This window comes from Phyllobates terribilis, unplaced genomic scaffold (genome assembly GCF_046119375.1).
Source record: "Phyllobates terribilis strain yellow unplaced genomic scaffold, ASM4611937v1 Scaffold_7__3_contigs__length_470593459, whole genome shotgun sequence".
NCBI lineage: Eukaryota > Metazoa > Chordata > Amphibia > Anura > Dendrobatidae > Phyllobates > Phyllobates terribilis.
In genome coordinates this window covers 61,388,917-61,408,098 of record NW_027362767.1, presented here as the reverse complement: position 1 = coordinate 61,408,098, position 19,182 = coordinate 61,388,917, and the positions used below count along the sequence as shown (strand labels likewise).

Here is a 19,182-nt window from a genome sequence, read left to right as displayed (position 1 = left end):
CACTGGCAACTCCCAAGTGCAGGTGTCAAGCATATATACCAGAGGGGAGTGGCCAACACAGAACAGCTGAGGCAATTCAGGATGGAGCGCTCCAGGAGATCGACTGAACTGATTAACCCTTGCCATGACAGCAAGGAAATTTGCACTATTTAATAGGATGGTGAAGCAGTTCTAATCAGTGCAGGAGTTTGTGTAACCAAACGCCGCAATCTTCTGGCCCCTCTCTGTCGCGATATCCCAGTGACACTCACACTCTACAATCATTTTTAGGAGAGAAGGGTGTTATTGCCATGTGGTTATTTCATCCTTGTTTGTCAATCTTACTGCAAATGAGGAAAAGGAGTGCTTTGTGCAGCCCATAGAAAAAAGGGATAGGGATAATCTGAATTAGAGCCTCCATTTCCATGGACTCCCCGAAGGCTGTATGAGCTACCTCTATGTTGTGTAAATTTGTACAAACACAAATTGTTGCCTTTGGAAAACTGTGTCTGAACACAAGGTCATCAAGGTCATATGGGTTCACCATTGGAAGGAAGTCCAGAGATGATGCATGGAGGATTCAGTGCAATTACATAACATAAATTCTTGCAGATGCTGCTGGGATGACACGTAGGAAGCTTTGCCATGTCCTGTCAGTCCAACCTATGACATAAAAACAAAAAGATCTTCCTATATACAATTGATACAAACTAAGGAATGGAAGTCTCATCCGACACCTGTCGTTTTAAGAGCCCAGGCCGTAAGCTCTTCTTTAATTACCACATCTTCAGGACTCAGCCATATGTATTTTTAGGTCAGGAGATCCTTTCATGTGGAGTATAATTCCAAACTTTAAAGACTCAAATAAACACTAGCAAAAGAACAACAAAAAATCGTAATACTTACAGTATTATTCAATCAAGTTTCATTAAAGTCAAGGTGGCCTTGAATAAATCTTATATATTAATTGAGGCAGTGATTTTACGTCACTTTTGCTCACTTTACAATATATCTAGACAATGCTTGTACCACACGGCACACTACTAGCCTTTGTAAGCATTCCTTTTAAAGAGACGGAGCAATGAAAAAAAAATAGTAACTTTAAAAATCAACTCTAACATACTGTATATACATGTGTTCTGTCATTCTTTTTCCACCATATCACCCCCAAGTTTCAATACAGAAGAGAAGAATCTAACATTTGTCTGGCATTTTGATAGCAGAAATAAAACGGTCAAGCAGTAGTTGTGATAATAAGATGCCTTGCCAAACTATTACCATTAAAGCTACAGATGTATAAATCACACTGGAAGCAGAAAGTAGGAAAACCACAAACACTGCACAGGAAAGGCTGGAGACTGCGCACTGCGCAGCAGTATGCACATCACATGCAGTAGGAAAACTGCAGGAGCGTCCTGTCTAAACCACTTGACATCTCTGGTGAAGCACTAATCTAGTCTTGGGAACATATAAGGCTGCATTAAGGCTGTTGAGTCCTAAGTTCCCCTTGCTTTCTGGGTGGCCATATACTTCTGCAAGCAATGAAGACACCTGACTAGTCTGAAAACAGCTGGTAAAAATGTCTTGAGTGGTCACCAATAGCTGTACAGATATTTGCTCATCATGATGCCCAGCCTAAGAGTGGTGTAACAGGGTGTGGGGCGGAAGCCATGGGCAAGGTACTCGTCTCTTAGGTCCCGGCCCGTTACATGAAGTTGGAGGTCCTGGCTGGGTGTGTAGACTTGTGCTATGGGGCACTATACCCTTGCAGACCACAAGGCTTGGGTTGGCCAGGACCAGATGTTGAACAGTTCAGTGAGGAAGACCGCCAGCCAAAAAAAACCTTTTTACTGAACGATAGCTTGGTGGGGATTATATACCGTAGGTATCGAGTACACAACTTGATGAATGTTTCCTTCACAATACAGAGCATTTTCAGACACAGTCTCAGTTCCTTTCTCTTAACTCACTTGGTCTCTGTCTCCACTATTTCACCTTCCTTCACCACAAACCAGCTCAGCAGTGCAGTTAGTGAGAGTCCTCTTCTCAACCCGCAGTTCCGCATCTTGTTTCCCCTCAAGGGAACTAGTTTGCCAATATGGCCGCTACTTAGCTTCCCTGCAACTGAAGCCTTGGAACTCCCGCGTCTCACCTTCTTCAACTCACCTTCTCTGTCTCATCCTGGCCTGTTATATTTCTGAGTTATAAACTCAAGGCCGTACTGCTAGGCGTCCTCTCCCAGGACCAGTCTATGGTTGACCACTCTATCCTTTTGGCAGTTTTTCTTTCTCTTTACTCCGGATCACTCTAACCACTACCTCAGTCTCATCTCGCTTCGGGACACCCACGTCATGCGGCACAGCTTACTTTCCTGACCTTAGGTCTGCTTCTGACGCACCTTAGGTCTTCTTCTGTGCCCTATCTAACGTCCTGACAGGAAACAGTCTCTTTCCCTTCACCATAGCTCCTCCCACTTTGGGCTAGTCCCAAACATTAACCCTAACTCTCCCTACTATCGGTCAGAACACAAAATTATCACCAATAATGCATATCTCAATTCACATTACACACCACAATACTCGTGTCTTCAAGGGGGAACGTGGTCAGTATGTCCATCTCCTTACAGTGGCACACCACTCGATTACCCAGTGTAGATGTTGCCTTGTTAGGCATTGATTTGCACTCATTAGATAATCTGGGTATTGCTTTGAAAATGTGAACCTAGATCAAGTTCCAAAACTGTCAATGGAAGCATACTCATCAGTTTTAGTCTTTTGCTTTCTTCTTCAATAATGAATGTTTCTCTGATACTTTTGTATTATTTTTCTTGTTTATAAACAGATTTACTGAAAGTTATGTATAAAAAGAACCGGAGCATGGCATGGTGTGAATACTGGGCAATCTTTACCCTTTACCTTTTCCCTTTTCCCTTTACCTTTTCCCTTTACCCAGCTCAGTGCCAAGCCAGCTAAAGAGCTGAGTCATGAGAGACTGGTTATATGTCAAGCACAATGACCCCAACAAAAAGTCTGACTCCGATTACACAACATTATGCCCAGGAATGAACTGACGCTGAAATAATGGCAGAGGACAGACAGCCATTAATGTTGTGACTTTTTGGGTTTCAGCATTTATCTCCACTTTTTTAGTTAAAAAATGATTGTAGGTAACCTTGTTCTAACTGAACATCCAAGCTTTTCAACCAGCACATTGGGGTTAGGTTGGAACAATGAGTAATGCAGGACCCCCACCATCAATAGCTGGGAACCCCCACCTATGAGACGCTTAGGACATTTCCTAGAAGTATTCCCTAACGCACCTTTAGAGGGAAGCGATCATCACAAAATTACCTATTGATTATATCAGGTTTTTTGTCTTACCTGTATTTTTTCATGTTTGCCGTTTTTTTTTTTACATATATTAAAAATAAAAAATAGAAATCTAACAATCTTCAGACAGGCCCCTATTTTTTTTTAGACTCAAACTACTTTTTGTTTCATAAAACAGCTCATGTACATTAGCCTCAATGGTCGGATCTCGACCCTATCATTTGTAGCAAAGTGTCTAATGAGTGTGTGCAAAGGTATTTGTAAAGGGAGGGAAGCAGGTCAGCTGTGACATCACCTATTGTGAATGATGGATCCTGTGTTATCTACTGTATATAGAAGTGTTATCAGTCATTGTACAGGAGGAGGTGAGCTGTGACATCAGCTATTGTGAATGGTGGATCCTGTGTTATCTACTGTATATAGAAGTGTTATCAGTCATTGTACAGGAGGAGGTGAGCTGTGACATCACCTATTGTGAATGGTGGATCCTGTGTTATTTGCTGTATATAGAAGTGTTATCAGTCATTTTACAGGAGGGGAGGAGGTGAGCTGTGACATCACCTATTGTGAATGGAGGATCCTGTGTTATCTACTGTGTATAGAGGTGTTATCAGTCATTGTACAGTAGGGGGAGGAGGTGAGCTGTGACATCATCTACTGTGAATGGAGGATCCTATGTTATCTACTGTATATAGAGGTGTTATCTATCATTATAATCCTGCCTTTCATAATAATGAGCCAGCTGAAAACTCTTTCTGAAAGAACAGGAAGTAGTATTTTAAAAAGCCCCAATGGCCAATGTGAATGAAAATTGCTAGGATATTATTAATTTCTTTTTATAAAAAATCTGATGTGGTCCAGACCTCACACTCAGATCGGGATTGTCGGATGTGTGATGGGCTGTAAATGTCTCAGGAAGCTAAAGGTGGTGGCTAAAGGCGACCACAATTCAGTTATTGCAAGAGACCCTCCACCCCAAACACAAAAACGACTGCATTCCTAACAAAGTTGGTGCCCCCCCATTTAAATCCTGCTGGCACAATTTACAAGTTCTGGTGCCCCTTTCTCACTATCCAAAATAGCAGCTGCAGTGGCATGGAGAGTGCTGGCAACCTCATTTACCAGTCTACTCCCAGTGCCGGCAACTGAGCATCACCAGAATACACCCCCATGCCCAGGAGGCCCTATCGTCTTCTTCATGGACAGGACATCGGCAGTGTAAATCCAGGGGCTATGAAATTTCTGCCCCTTGACAACCATCATGATCCCAAAATAGGAAGATTGCTATTTCTATACATTGATATTGATTACTATCAATCTCTAAATATGTTTTTTTTCCGGGGCCGGACCTGTTCTAGTCCGAGAACCTGGTAGATTTAGTGATCAAACTGGAGGATCACTTACATGTTTCCTATGTTTTCTCCACTTGGAAAATGTCTGCACACAAACACTAAAATTATTCTTAGCAATTCTTCCAATACGCACAGACAGATGGCATGGTGCCACCTATGAGTCTCCCTGTGCTCTGCCAGGGCGTCTAGACAGGTATAAATAAGAAGCAGTCATTATGATTAGTGTTGAGCCACCCCCGTAGTGTTCGAGTTCGGTTCGGTTCGTCGAACACCCGTGTGTTCGCCGAACTGTTCTTCGAACTGTTCGTCGAACACCTTCGAACACCGTTAAAACCAATGGCAGGCAAACAAAAACACATAGAAACACATAGAAAACACCTTCAAAGGTGTCCAAAAGCTGACAAACTGCTCAGAAGACACAACTAACACATGGAAAAGTGACAAGTACATATAGTCATGCGAAAAGAAAAGAGGTGGAGGAGTAAAAGGAGGGGGAGACACAGATATAGGCATGTCATGCCCTTCTAAAATCCAAAAAGTGAGAAGCCGAGACGGCCAGTCCGCTCCTGCCCGTGCCACCTCCGTGTCGCCGGGTTTGTGCCAGAGCCGCGGTGAACCCTGACGGCCAGCCCCCCTCTCCCAATACTGGTGCCTGTCCGCTGGTGGGTCGAGAGAGCCCCCCTGTGGTGGAGGCAGCTCTAAGCTTTTTAATTTAAATTGTCCCTCTAATTTGAATGAATACACTTTAAATCCATTTACAAGGATCTATTGGAGGGCAAGTCTCATGCCAGCAGCCGCGTAATTCCAGCTCCAGTAGCGTCCACTAAAGCTGCTGCAGTTAAAAAGCTTTTATAAGGATCGAGCTCGGCTGTCCACCGCAAGGCATCCTAGTGCCAGTCCCAGCCCCTATGCCTTGGGGTGCCTCCTGATGCTCTTCACTAAGTATCCCGTGGTCCCGAAGCATTTCCTTTGAAAAAATTAAGTGTCCAAACTACAGGTGGTGTAGCTTGCTTAACAGCCGGGATAATCCGCTGACTAGCAGACACTGCTACTAGGCACAAAGTATTTCCTGGGCTAGATGCAGTTAAAAATTTGTAAGTAGATACTCTCGTTGGATGCTGAGAAAGCATTCCATAGAGTCTCCTGGCACGCCATATATGATTCTCTTAAAAAGCTTGGGGTAGGGGTCTAGGGGACCCTTTTATAGCCAAAATCACGGCCCTGTATCACAATACGTCACCTAGGCTGAAGATAAATGGAACTGTAGCACCGAGGGCTCGGTTGCTACAGACGTATTGCACCTCACCCAGAGGTGTGATATCTCACTCTCAGATAAGGATGGAGTGTGGATCAGGACCCGACACCTGCATGCATTACACCACATTGCCGTGGGGCAGGGCGACCAATATGCCCCTGAGATGGGCTCGACAGTCCCTGTCCCTGGCTGGAGTGGGGGGAGGGAACACTGAGGAAGGGGAACCCTGCAGTGCAGGAGCAGGGAGGAAGCAGTTCCTGGGTGCATTGAGAAGGGAGTATAAAAGGTGGGCACCATCTTAGTTCAGTGCAGAGAAGTCTGAGCAGAAGTGGCAGGGAGCAGGGGCTCTGCATGAGCTCTGCTCCGGAGGCGGGCCTAGTAACAGAGGCCCAGGCCTGCAAGAGGGAGAAGGAAGGAAGAGGAGTGGAGAAGGCTCCAGGAACGAGGAATGAAGGGATCCCAGGGGTGCGGACGGGCGAGTCGCCACCGCACGCCCGAATCCACCTGCGTGGAGGGGTCAGGCCAAAGGGGGAGACCGGTCCCCGAACTAGTGGAGGCAGGAAACGACCCTCAGCTAGAAACCGGAGGCTCTGACATTTTATGTGGCGCAGCCCCTTGCTCCACCCGCTAGGAAGGCACCACATAGGGTCAGGGAAACTGGCGCCAAGTTTACCAAGAGGAGGCCCGAGGCAGCCGGACAGAAGTGTTGGTAAGAAAGGCCAGACAAAGGACACACAAAGGGGGTCCTGTGAAGCGCTCCAAAGTTATCTGGGAGTTGTCTGAGCCCCTCACCTGGTGAGCACAGTACGACGTGGGCAGCCGTTACCTGCAGACGTGGTCTGGATAATAAGAACTGTGAGTAAAGGCCCTGAACTGCATCACTGACTCCGTGTCGTTACTGCTGCTGCCCTGCACCATCACCCCCATCCTCCGCATACACTGCCCTGAGGCTATACTCCTCCCGTGGGGAGTTATGCTACGCTCTGCTGCACCCACAACACCAGCCTTAGCGGTCTGCCCTGTAGCGGCGGTTCACTCTGACCGCAATCCACGGGTGGCGTAGTCGGACATTTAAACATCAAAACCACATAAATAGTTCCGCCACTGGTTTGACCGCCCTGAGCCACGGAACCGGATCGCCGCCACGAAGACTACAACCATCAGCATCCACCAAAAAGGGTCCGGCTCCGGGTGTCCCAAGGCCCAGGGGGTGCGTCAGAACATTTTCATCACCTTTCACAATCACCAATGGGACAAGGCAGGGATGTCCTCTGTCCCCTCTCTTATACATCCTAGTGACGGAGCACCTGCTCTCATCAATTCGCCATAACCCCAATATTAGGTGGATTGAGGTGGGAGGCACCGAGTACAAGTGCTCTCTATTTGCTGATGATGTCCTAGTATATATCACTCAATCACATATATCCATCCCTGCTGTTATGGCTGAAATAGATCACTTTGTTACATGGTAAAATTTTAAAATCAATGCAGCGAAGTCTGAGGCCCTCGATGTCTCCCTCCCCAAATCCATACAGGATTCCATCCAGTCCAACTTTCCCTTTGCCTGGCCCTCACAGGGTATCAAATACTTAGGAATTCCTATTCATAGAGACCTCTCCCATCTATGTTATCTTAATTTTGGGCCCTTTATTGAACAATTCCATACAGACCACGGTTGGCAAGTTAGAACTGTAAGATTCACTACGTGAACCACTGGTGTTTTGTGGAAAAGCACATGTACACCGCGTTCCAAATTATTATGCAAAAAGTGTTTAGGAGTGATAAGGGAAGAATTTGTTTGTTTGTCAGTTAAACTCATTGATGGTGATGTGTGTCAGGGCTCTTTATATCACTGTAAGCAATTGCAGACACCTGTGCTAATTAGTTTGGCAGGTGTGTCCAATGAAAGGCAAGACTACTTAAGAAGGCTCTCTCACATTATTAAGCAGCCTACATTTTCTGCCAAAATGGGAAAGAAAAAGGATGTGTCGGCTGCTGAGAAGCAACAAATAGTGGAGTGTTTAGGTCAAGGCATGACTACAATCAACATTGTGCGATGATCAGGATGAAGTGTCTTGGCAATCAAGAAGTATGTAGCTGATTCACAGTACACACGTGTGCGTGCTGATAAGGGCAAATTGAGGACTCTTTCCTACAGGCAATTACGTCAGGTTGAAAGAGCAGCGGCAAAAAAGCCTTGTCATAGCAGCAGACAAGTTTTTGAAGCTGCTTGTGCCTCCAACGTCCCCCGAACAACAAGATGCAGGGTCCTTCAGAGGTTTGCAGCTGTGCATACGCCATCCTGTCGACCTCCTCTATCCACTTCACACAAGCAGAAACGGCTCCAGTGGGCCAAACATTACATGAAGACTGATTTCAAAACAGTTTTGTTCACGGATGAGTGCCGTGCAGCGCTCGATGGTCCAGATGAATGGAGTGGAGGATGGCTGGTTGATGGACACCCCACGCAAACACGGCTACAGCGCCAACAAGGAGGAGGTGGAGTAATGTTTTGGGCTGGAATCATGGGGAGAGAGATTGTCGGCCCCTTTAGGATCCCTGAAGGCGCTAAAGATGAACTCCATAATGTATGTGGATTTTCTCAAACAGCACTTCCTGCCATGGTTCAAGAAGAAGAACCGTGTATTTCACAGCAAGATCATTTTTCTGCATGATAATGCACCATCTCATGCTGCACATAAAACATCTGCATCTCTGGCTGATATGGGCATAAAAGGGGACAAACTTATGGTGTGACCCCCATGCTCCCCTGACCTCTACCCCATTCAGAACCTTTGGAGCATCATTAAAAGGAGTGTCTATGATGGCGGGAGGCAGTTCACATCTAAGCAACAGCTCTGGGAGGGTATTCTGTCCTCATGCAAAACAATTGAAGCAGAAACCATCCAAAACCTGACAAATTCAATGGACGAGAGAGTTCAGAAGCTCCTTTCGAACAAGGGGTCCTATGTGAAAATGTAACGTCACCTAGAATAAAGTTTTGAGTTGAAAACTGTTTGATTTCAGTTTCTAACAACCTGCTAATGCTTATAATTTCAAAAATGACCATTTTTTTGGTCTTTATTAAAATGAAAAGGTTGATCGAAAAGTTTGGGGGATCTAAGAGTGTGGCAACCCAGTAGTCATGATTACTTCGAATTCTGACAATATGAGGGTCATGCTGCAGGTAGTGCAGCAAGAAGGCACTTATGTGTCTTGCGCATCTCGGAGCCCCAAAATTATTTTCCGGGCTAGATGCAGCTAAAAATTATTTTTAATTTTAAATCTGGTGAAGCTTATTATAGATGGCCTAATAGGATCAGTGCTGCACACTGCTACAAAGCCCAAATTATTTTCCAGTCAAGATACAGATAAACATGATTAGTAATTTGAAAGCTTAAAACAGTTGGTAGGGTGATTTTAACCAATCATCAAGCTTTTACTCTCCCCAGGATGACACAGGGGTAGAAAAGTCGTTTCGGATCCATGATTTGTTCATCTTTATGAACGTGAGTCTGTCTACATTATCAGTGGAGAGCCGCGTGCGCTTATCTGTCAGCACACCACCAGCAGCGCTGAACACACGTTCAGACAGAACGCTGGCTGCGGGGCATGACAAGATCTCCAAGGCGTAAGTGGCTAGCTCCGGCCATTTATCCAGATTGGAAGCCCAAAAAGAGCAAGGGTCCAGTGACACAGTCGTGGCTTCAATGTTTACTTGGAGATACTCCTGTACCATCGTCTCTAGGCGTTGACTATGTGTCAGACTTCTTGTCTCCTGTGGCCTTGCAAAGGATGGGCTAAAAAAGTGGTGAAATGATTCCGCAAAATTGATGTTACCAGCAGATACTGTGGTTCTGTTACGGTTTGAGTGCTGAACACTTGACGGTCCCACGGTTGGCAAGTTGGAACTGTGAGATTCACTACGTGCACCACTGGTATTTTGTGGAAAAGCACATGTAAGATTCTGCAACAGTCTCTGCTGATACTCCTGCATGCGTGCATCCCTTTCTATGGCAGGAATAATTTCTGCAAATTTACTTTTGTACCGGGGATCTAACAGTGTGGCAACCCAGTAGTCAGGATTATTTCTAATTCTCACAATTCGAGGGTCATGTTGCAGGTAGTGCAGCAAGAAGGCACTCATGTGTGTTGCGCATCCAGGAGCACCAAGTCCCTGTTGTGTTGGTGGCGAGGTAACAATCATGCTTCCTTCCTCTGTCCTCTCCCCCCAACCTCGCACAACAGAAATGTGATCAAGGTCTCCCTCATCTGATGAGTCTTCCATCAGTTCGTCCTCCACTTCTTCCTGGGCTCCTGCACCTTCCTCACTAGTTTGGCTGCTACCATGCGCCCTGGTAAAATCATCTCCCCCACCCTCACATGCCTGCCGCCCTGGTGCTGCCGACCGTCTGGACCTTGCAGATGTTAGCCCTTCCGCATACAACTCCTCCTCCTCTACTTCCTCCACCTCCTCTGCTGACCTCATCTCTTGGCTGACTGTGGGTTGACAGTAAGTGGGATCTCCGACCTCATCATCATCACCCTGTGCGTTATCACACCCGTCGTCCTCAGAGCCAACCTGTTCCTGCCCTGACAAAAAACTAAAGCTGTCGCTCCAATCAGGTATTTGAGTCTTATCATCGTCTTCCTCATTGTCTCCACCAACAGGAGTTACAGTTTGGGAATGAGGGTCTACATTATGGTCAGAACCTTCTGCGTCTGGTCCTGGATCCGACTCATAAAGATTCTGGGCATCAGTGCAGATCATTTCCTCGTCTGGATTCACAGAAGCGCTGGAGTCGACCTCTGATTCCCAGGCTATAGTATGAGTAAACAGCTCTGCAGACTCAACCATCTGTTCTACCTCATACTCAGACGGGCAGCTGGAGATTTGGGAGCTGTGAGGAAGCAAGTGCGATTTGGGTGACACCTTTGAGGACTGGAGTATTTGTGATGTTGAAGTTGATGTGGAGGAGAGCCCACTTAAAGGAGCACTTGATATCCGTTGAAGCACCTGCTGTTTTTGTGCCTCATCTGGAATTTGTAGCGATTGGCGTGGCCGTAAGAAAGGGATCTTATCACATTGTCCGCTAAAAGAAGTAGACATTTTAGTTTGGCTGGAAGATGGTCTTTCTTCTGCACCTACCCCACGGACACAACCTTTTTTCCCCTTCCCAACACGCCTATTCCCCTTTCCACCAGCAGCAGGCCTTTTTCCACTCATTTTGGTGGTTAACTAATTCACAACTCTGGAGTTGTTTGCACAAAAAAACAATGGATGGTAACCGAGCAGAGCTGAGTGGCCAAACTGTGGTATTAGGCCAAAACTATTGGCTGGGTTAGATGCAGAAAAAAATTATTTTGAATTTACAACCTGATGGAGGTCAGTATAGATGGACTAATAGACCAAGTCCCACACACCGCTAGAAGCCCAAATATTTTTTCAGAGCTAGATGCAGAAATTTTTTTTATTCAATTTGCAACCTGATGGAGGTCAGTATAGATGGACTAATAGACCAAGTCTCACACACTGCTAGAAGCCCAAATATTTTTTCAGAGCTAGATGCAGAAAAAAATTATTTTTAATTTGCAACCTGATGGAGGTCAGTATAGATGGACTAATAGACCAAGTCCCACACACTGCTAGAAGCCCAAATATTTTTTCAGAGATAAATGAAGAAAAAAATTATTTTTAATTTGCAACCTGATGGAGGTCAGTATAGATGGACTAATAGACCAAGTCCCACACACTGCTAGAAGCCCAAATATTTTTTCAGAGCTAGATGCAGAAAAAAATTATTTTTAATTTGCAACCTGATGGAGGTCAGTATAGATGGACTAATAGACCAAGTCCCACACACCGCTAGAAGCCCAAATATTTTTTCAGAGCTAGATGCAGAAAAAAATTATATTCAATTTGCAACCTGATGGAGGTCAGTATAGATGGACTAATAGAATGATGCTATGCCCAAAAGATTTTACTTCACTAGGTGCAGTAAAAAAATTGGTATTCTATACACAGGTGGTATATCTTGCAACACAGATAGGCTACTCCACTGACTAACACACTCTGCAATAGGCCAAAAAGGATTAGCTTTGCTAGATTCAGCCAAATGCTGTGAAAAAAACTTGCACAGCACTGGCACAGACCTGCCTGGCAAAAACTGATAGGAACTGATGTAACCTAGTCCTGAAAAGGACTCCAATTACAATTAGTGTTTACTCCCACAATCTATCTATTTAAGAGCACAGACCTACCTGATAAAAGTCGTAGGAAATGCTGTAACCTAGTCCTTAAAAGGACTGCAATCACAACTATTCCCTACTCCCAAGCTATCTGTATATTTGTGCGAAAATTGGCTTGAAATTAACAAGGTATAGCGCACACAGCAACAGCGGTGCCGTCTAACACGCAGCTGCAGCAGTGAGAAAATGGTGGCGACGGGGAAAATGGCTTGGTCTTATAGGGCAAGGACATGTGACATACACTGCCAATCACACATGCCCTTTCTTGTGTGAAAAAAAGCACTTCGCTCCGTGTGTGCGCTGCTGATAGGCTGACAGATTGCACCTCCCCACTGCAAATGCGGGAAAGAGAAAAAAAAATGGAGATCTTCATTGTTCCTGCAGAGATCCATCCCCTGCCCCTCCCCCCACCCCGCTGTACACTCAAACTGCGTATTAACATTAATTTTCATCATTACTGAGAAAAAATCCAGTTATGATTTTGGTGCACGAACAGTTATCGAACATAACCTCGAACAGCCGAATTTTTCTCAAATTGTTCGTGTTCGCCGACCGGCTCGAACACCGCCCAAAACAGCTCGAATTTGAGATTGGCGAACAGTTCGAGTAGAACAACGCTCATCTCTAATTATGATAAAAAAAATTCAAGACTAAAAAATTGTTATCTGATTTTTTACTATTTCACCTTACTGTAGTTTTGTGGTTAAGCAAATGATACCTCCATTATTGGATAGAATTAATGGACCCCGGTACTTCTCATCATGCAGGGCATGCAGGGTTGTAATCACTGCAGGTCTTGCATTAGCACCTTGGAGCCTCAGGTGCCCAAAAGGTCCCTTTGGTCAATGTGATAAGACCTGTGATCATTGGGGACCCTGTTGGAGATTTTGCATTGTGCCCCACAAGCTTCTAATTATGTCACTTCAGCATTTGAGTTGGGCACTATTTGGTAGCATTGTGCGGGCGCCATTGGAAATATTTGACAAGACTCAGAGAAAAATGGAGCTTTGTTGCCCACATCAACCATCAGATCACTGCTTGGAATTCCAAGTCTGCCCTAGAAAAATAAAAGCTGGGCACATGGGCAAATTCACCTGGCCCCCCAAACCTGGCATATATTATATTATATATATATATATATATATATATATATATATATATATATATATATATAGTGCAGACCAGACAATGATCAAACTATGGAAAAATTATTACTTTTTTTGCAGTAAAATTTTGCCGATTTCGGGACCATCGTGATAGAATCTAAAGTGCAAGAATTGGCGAGAGAGTAGAGTAGCAAAACGTGGTCATTGCAGGAAATAATTTTGGACCGGTGGTGTACATGGAAACAAGGGGATAGCAAGGACCAAATTGGGCCCCTATTAATGTACCATTACATGTGTGTTAGTCCACCACCCCCTTTTCACGACTCTTAAGCCAATTTTCCATCTCCTTAATTGCCAACTGTGAAGACCCGGGGTCTTCCGTGGGCGTAACGCTACACAGACAACACAAGGATGAGGGTAAAACAGCGTGGCAATACTTTATTGAACCACAAAGCGGACAATAAACACAAAACAGTCCCAGCATATATCCAAGATGGTACAACATTACACAGTCTCACCCTTCCTCTCCGCCTGCCTGGGATACAAAACCTGTGACTTTGGGACTTCCAGGGCCAACTACCTGAACCAGTGGCTCCCTGCTTCTGGCGGGCCTCCACAGAGAGAAGGTAGTGACAAGCTTAGGAAGCTAGCAGTCCTTCGAGGTACAAGGCCAGGAGATCCGAGGGTCCCAACCTGGCCTCTCCAAGAGTTTCCATGGGGGCCAGATGACTGGGGGGTCTCAATCTGGCTTCTCTGAACGTCTCCATGGATTCCAGGTGACCGTTGGGTCCCTTCTGGCAATCCCAAACAACATATCCATGGGGCCAGGTGACTTCATTGTCCCAACCTGGTCTCCCCAAATGTATCCATGGGCTCTCTGATGGTCAATGGAGCAGACATGAATCTTTCCAGTCAGGGCCGATACCATTAGCCCGAAATCATGTAGAATCCAAATCTGTGTCTCTTTTGAGGGAGCTGCCATGCAATCCATCTTCTGTTCTGAAGGATGTCTTTCATTCTCCTTGTAAAGTTTTTCTGATGCTCCTTGATTCTGTTTGCAGCACTACAGACATCCCTGTTTATATTTACATCTGTGTAAGGTCATCAGTCACAGGTTGGGGAGGGGGGTGGGACTCACAGGACTCAGGTCTCATTGTTTTAGCTAATCAATTTACATAGTTGGTATCACAGGGAGCTATTCTAAATAAACATTCAGCAGACTTAGTATAATATGCAATTAATATAGTAAAAAACAACATTGTTCACCAAACCAAGAGGAGACAGCTATCATGGTTATACAAATACTGGTCTGTCCTTTAGAAATACATATTTATAAGTCAATACAAACATAATAGTGTATTTCTCTTTGATTAACAATTCTAATTGTCTGGCTAATTAAGATTATAGGCTGTATCGTCACACCAACATTGCAGCTCTTCAGGGGAGGGAATTCCTGCACCCAATAGCAAAGAGTATATCCAAAGTAGACAGCACCCCAAGATATCATGATCTCATGTGTGAATTTTCACTTAAGCCACATGTGCATCAGTCACATAACTACATTTCAGACTATAACCCTATTTTTAGGGTTTTCCGTGGACATAGTTCTCCTTTAGGGTTGAAGTCAAACTATGTGCACTGGAGAGTTCGAAATAAAAGTCAAAAATGTCGCCTGGTTTTTGATGCACATTCTTAATGTAAGAATATAATATTTTTAAGCACTGTTTGCTAATTGGGGTATTACTTATTGGGGTCATCTACTGGTGAGATTTGCTAAACAAGCAACTTTGTAATTAACCTTTTATTAAAAATCTTCTCTGCTCTTAAGAACAGAGGGATTTTTAATTTTAGATTTTGCAGCTTATGGTGGCTGGTTTCCTCGGCAAGGAGCGTGTGCTGTATAAGTGCTCCTTTGGATCCGATAATCTTCCGAGTCCCTGTGCTTCTCTGATGCTGCAGAGGTAACGTTACCTCTGCGAGCAGCCTGGGAGAACGCACAGTGAAGGCCAGTGGCTCAGCCGTGCCGCCAGCCCGAACTGTCAAACTCCACAAGTGCAGCACCCTTCTGGTAAGCAGGAAGGTGAGCTGTGTACTCCTGAAGAACAAACTTAGACCACTCCTTTAAAGAGGACACAGGCCCAGACACAAAAGTGAGCAAAGGAATGAGACCAAAAAACACTGAGCCCCTCATCTCCATAGACCCCCAAAGCAGTTGTGTCGATTTAGAACATTGCTATAGTTCATCACCTTAAAGGGAATCTGTAAGCAGGTTTTTGCCCGCACACTTATCAAGTTTTCTGGATCACATGCTTAATTTTTGCATATGGTATAAATTATATTATACATTGAGCAAATAATTTGCATTAGCAAAATGAAAAATGAAGGCTCCTCTTAAGATTTACATCCAAAGTTATAAGAAATTGTAAATAACTACTAAAAAATAAAATGAATAAATTGTAAAAAGAACATGTGATAAATTGTTCAATACTATTTTTTTCTCACATTGGCTTTAGTCACACATCAGTAATTGTATGCCCAAACCAAAAGTGTCTCCAAAAAATATAGTAGGTGTCAATTTTTCAATTATAGTTTTTCTCTGTAAGTTCCACTCCTGTTTTTTTGCCATCCAAAAACTGCTGCAAAATATTGACCAAATACTGACGTGTGAATGAAACCTTATTCGAAAAGATTTTAATTTGCTGGAAATAATCATATGATGAGAATGATCGTTTGCTTCAGATCACATTTTCTGTAATTGTTCGTGGCCAGAGGCTGAAAATCACAACACTGGAATTAATGATTAATTCTATCAGCAAGGAACGAAAGCCCAGGGAAAAAAAATAGCAACAAAGAGATTACATAACTGTAACATTGTCATAAAGAAACATCGGAGCCGTGAAAGAAAAATGCAAAAAATATCCAAAAAAGTGCAACAAACAACGACATCTAAAAAGCAATAGAAATCCAAACTTGTGTAAAAATCCACAGAACGACATAAAATATTATCTAAAAAAACAAAAGCAAAACTAAATATGTCTGGTGGCCGAGAAAAGGAATATTTAGGATCTGCTGGGTTGGTGGTCGACCACCTTGACCACTTACCTGACACCTGCAGATAATATCGGCATCTGTCGCCAGCAGATCCACCACTTTGCCTTTGCCTTCGTCCCCCCATTGGGCCCCCAAGACAACAGCCACTTTGTTGCCCACATCATACCGGGGTCTTTTATGCCCCCCTGCAGTGCTGCGGTCATTGGAAGACCGTGTGCCAGACATTGCCAGGGCTGAGAGGCTGATGCTCGGTGTGTGCCCTACTTCGGTGTCACAAGACTCACTGGTGACCGGCTAAGGGGCAGTCAGAGGGGGTGGGAGCGGAGGGAATGAGACGGGAGGGGAGAAGAGCAGATGTCTGTGCCAAGGAAGGAAGGAAGGAGGGGGCAGGCTGGAGATGGAGAGGGCAGAGTGCTGAAGATATGGAGGAGAGCAGGTGGTCAAGGCAGCGCTGGCAACAACAGCAGGAAAATAGTTATTGTGGTTTACAAAAAATAAAAATAAAACAAAATAAAAAGCAAAAACAGTGAAATGTATCCCTCATCGTAAAGGAATATTAGAAGTCATTAAAAAGTTCTTTCTGCATTAAAGTGCACTGAATTTACCTTATAATTTAATCCCGCTCTCTTTGATTAAAAGAATTTTATTTCAGAAACCGACAGACATGAAACTTGCCCTTGACTTTCCAGACAGATTCTGCAATAGCGGAGACACGTTCTACAAACTTCTGGAGAAGCTGGGACAATGCACTGTAGAATACTATCCCCAGCTGCTGCAGAACATCAGTTATGCAGAGGAAAAGCTCTAGACCACTTGTTAATTGCACGTAGGCTCCCCTCACCTTTTGATGCTGCAGAAAGGCACAATCTTTTTATTCAGCATACTATACTTGCTCCCTGTATTGTTGCGTCTCTGTAAGAGGAGGCAATGATACCCCTGAAGAGTGCCTGCTTGATGTGTCATTAGTGCAGAAAAACTACCACCAACTGGCTAGACAGGACCACGCGGAACCAAATGGCACTGGAAGAGTCGCAGGGGGAACGTGTTCAAGTGTGGGACCCGATAAGGTGCATTGGATGGTGCAGTTCCCAGATATAAAGGTTCTGGAGCGGTGGAAAGGAAAGGAGCAATACGGACGTGGGCAAGAGATGACGATGAAGCCAGTGTGACAGGTCTCAGCGGAGAGTGTGCGCCAGCAGGGTTCTGGCCACTGTAAAACAGAGCGCAGACGATGCCCAGTGAAATCGGAAGCCATGACTACGCCGGCCAAGACCCAAGAACAAGTTCTACTCCAGTCAAGACCCAGAGCCCAGATTGCACCGGTCAAGGTCCAAATCCCTAATCTGCACCAGACAAAGTACAAAGCCAAAGGTTGGCAGCTAGGAGCTGCAGCCAAGCCCTCATTTCCCTAGGCCCTGGAGACACTCACCGTCGGTCAAGCACTGAATATCCAAGAGCGGACTTCAACCAGTTGAGGACGCCTGCGGTGATAGGAGGGAGACACGAGTGAGATGGGCCATCACTTCCTACACCAGCGTATGGTACAGGGGTCAGCGTTCTTCGATACACTTTGTTAGGAGACTTGTGGCCTAGCGGGAATACTCAGTGTACCCCTCTAGGGCCATTGTGTCAAGAAGAGCTAGCGTAGCAGCTCTCCCAGGAACGGGTGTACCACTCCTGATGAGACACTAGTTCAATCCTTTAAGAAACTTCTCAAGTTATCCCAATTGAACTGTAAGACTTATCGTATTTATTCATTGTATAACCCACTTGTGTTCGTGCTATTTTTCTGTTGTTAAACTGCTTCCTTATTTCGACAGCTTCCCTCCATACCGGAAGAAATAAATTTTTTTGTTGACTGTCAGGGATTCCAGAGAGCGACGACACACCATATCTCATCGTGCTGTCACGCTGTCAGTATTTCGTTCGGAATCGCGAGCACGCAATCCAGACTACTTGCTGCGTGGATATCAGCAAGCGACCAGTGAGAGTATGGCGCCACACCTCTGGGTTTCAAACCCTTGAATCCGTGTTTACTCCCTCCGTACTGTCACTGTCAACTTTTCGATAGCCAAATTATTATTCTCTGTCACCACCGGCCGAGTTTGAAATATAATACAGGCCTGGCCGGGTACCTGCGTTTTGGTAGCATGTATGACTTCGGGGAAGGGAACGGTTACAGGACAAAAGAAACAGGACTATTAAATTTTATATTTAATCCAAAAGGGAGGCAGTGTTTAAGAAAAATATATACAAGTATGTTACAAAGGAGACATTAAAAATACATAAGCAGTTACATAAAATAAACAGGATAAAAGAAGAAAAACACTATACGATCGCGGAGATGATTCAATATAGGTGGAGGAGGGGCTCCCCAGTTTAATTATGCTGTTATCGAACAGGACCTGTTGCTTATTGTTACGCACACGCCCGGACTGACTGGCGTGAACGTGGTTAGTGATCCCACTGGACCATGAACCGAGGAGTGCCTGGAGGGGCGTGACTAAGTATCAACTCGGTCGTACGGCAGCTCAGTCGACTCCGTGAACCAGGGAGGAACCGAGCAGAGGGACCAGAAGCTACTCCAGGTCAGACCCCTGTCACAGCTGTTGACCCACACCGGGGAATGCAGGAACAGGCAGGTTAGGCTGGCATACAGACAGGTGGGTACTGGCAGGCACGGCTGGTATGCACACAGGTGGGTACTGGCAGGCACGGCTGGTATGCAGACAGGTGGGTACTGGCAGGTAGGAACACAGGCAAGATAGGGACCAGTACAGACTGGGATACAGGAACAGAGCCGCAGGTGCGGTAGACAAGCAGAGCAGAGCAAAACCCGCAGGTGCAGTAGACAAGCAGAG

General features: G+C 45.0%; 1 protein-coding gene across 1 annotated transcript in view; it reads right to left on the bottom strand.

The window, feature by feature from the left end:
- Positions 1 to 16,657, bottom strand: part of ADSS1 (adenylosuccinate synthase 1) — a 96,972-nt gene extending 80,315 nt beyond the window's left edge. Inside the window, exon 1 of the mRNA XM_073637510.1 lies at positions 16,373 to 16,657. Coding sequence (XP_073493611.1) covers positions 16,373 to 16,546 — 174 coding nt within the window. The 5' untranslated portion in view covers positions 16,547 to 16,657. The remainder of the gene's footprint in view (positions 1 to 16,372) is intronic.
- Positions 16,658 to 19,182: the final 2,525 nt, after the last annotated feature.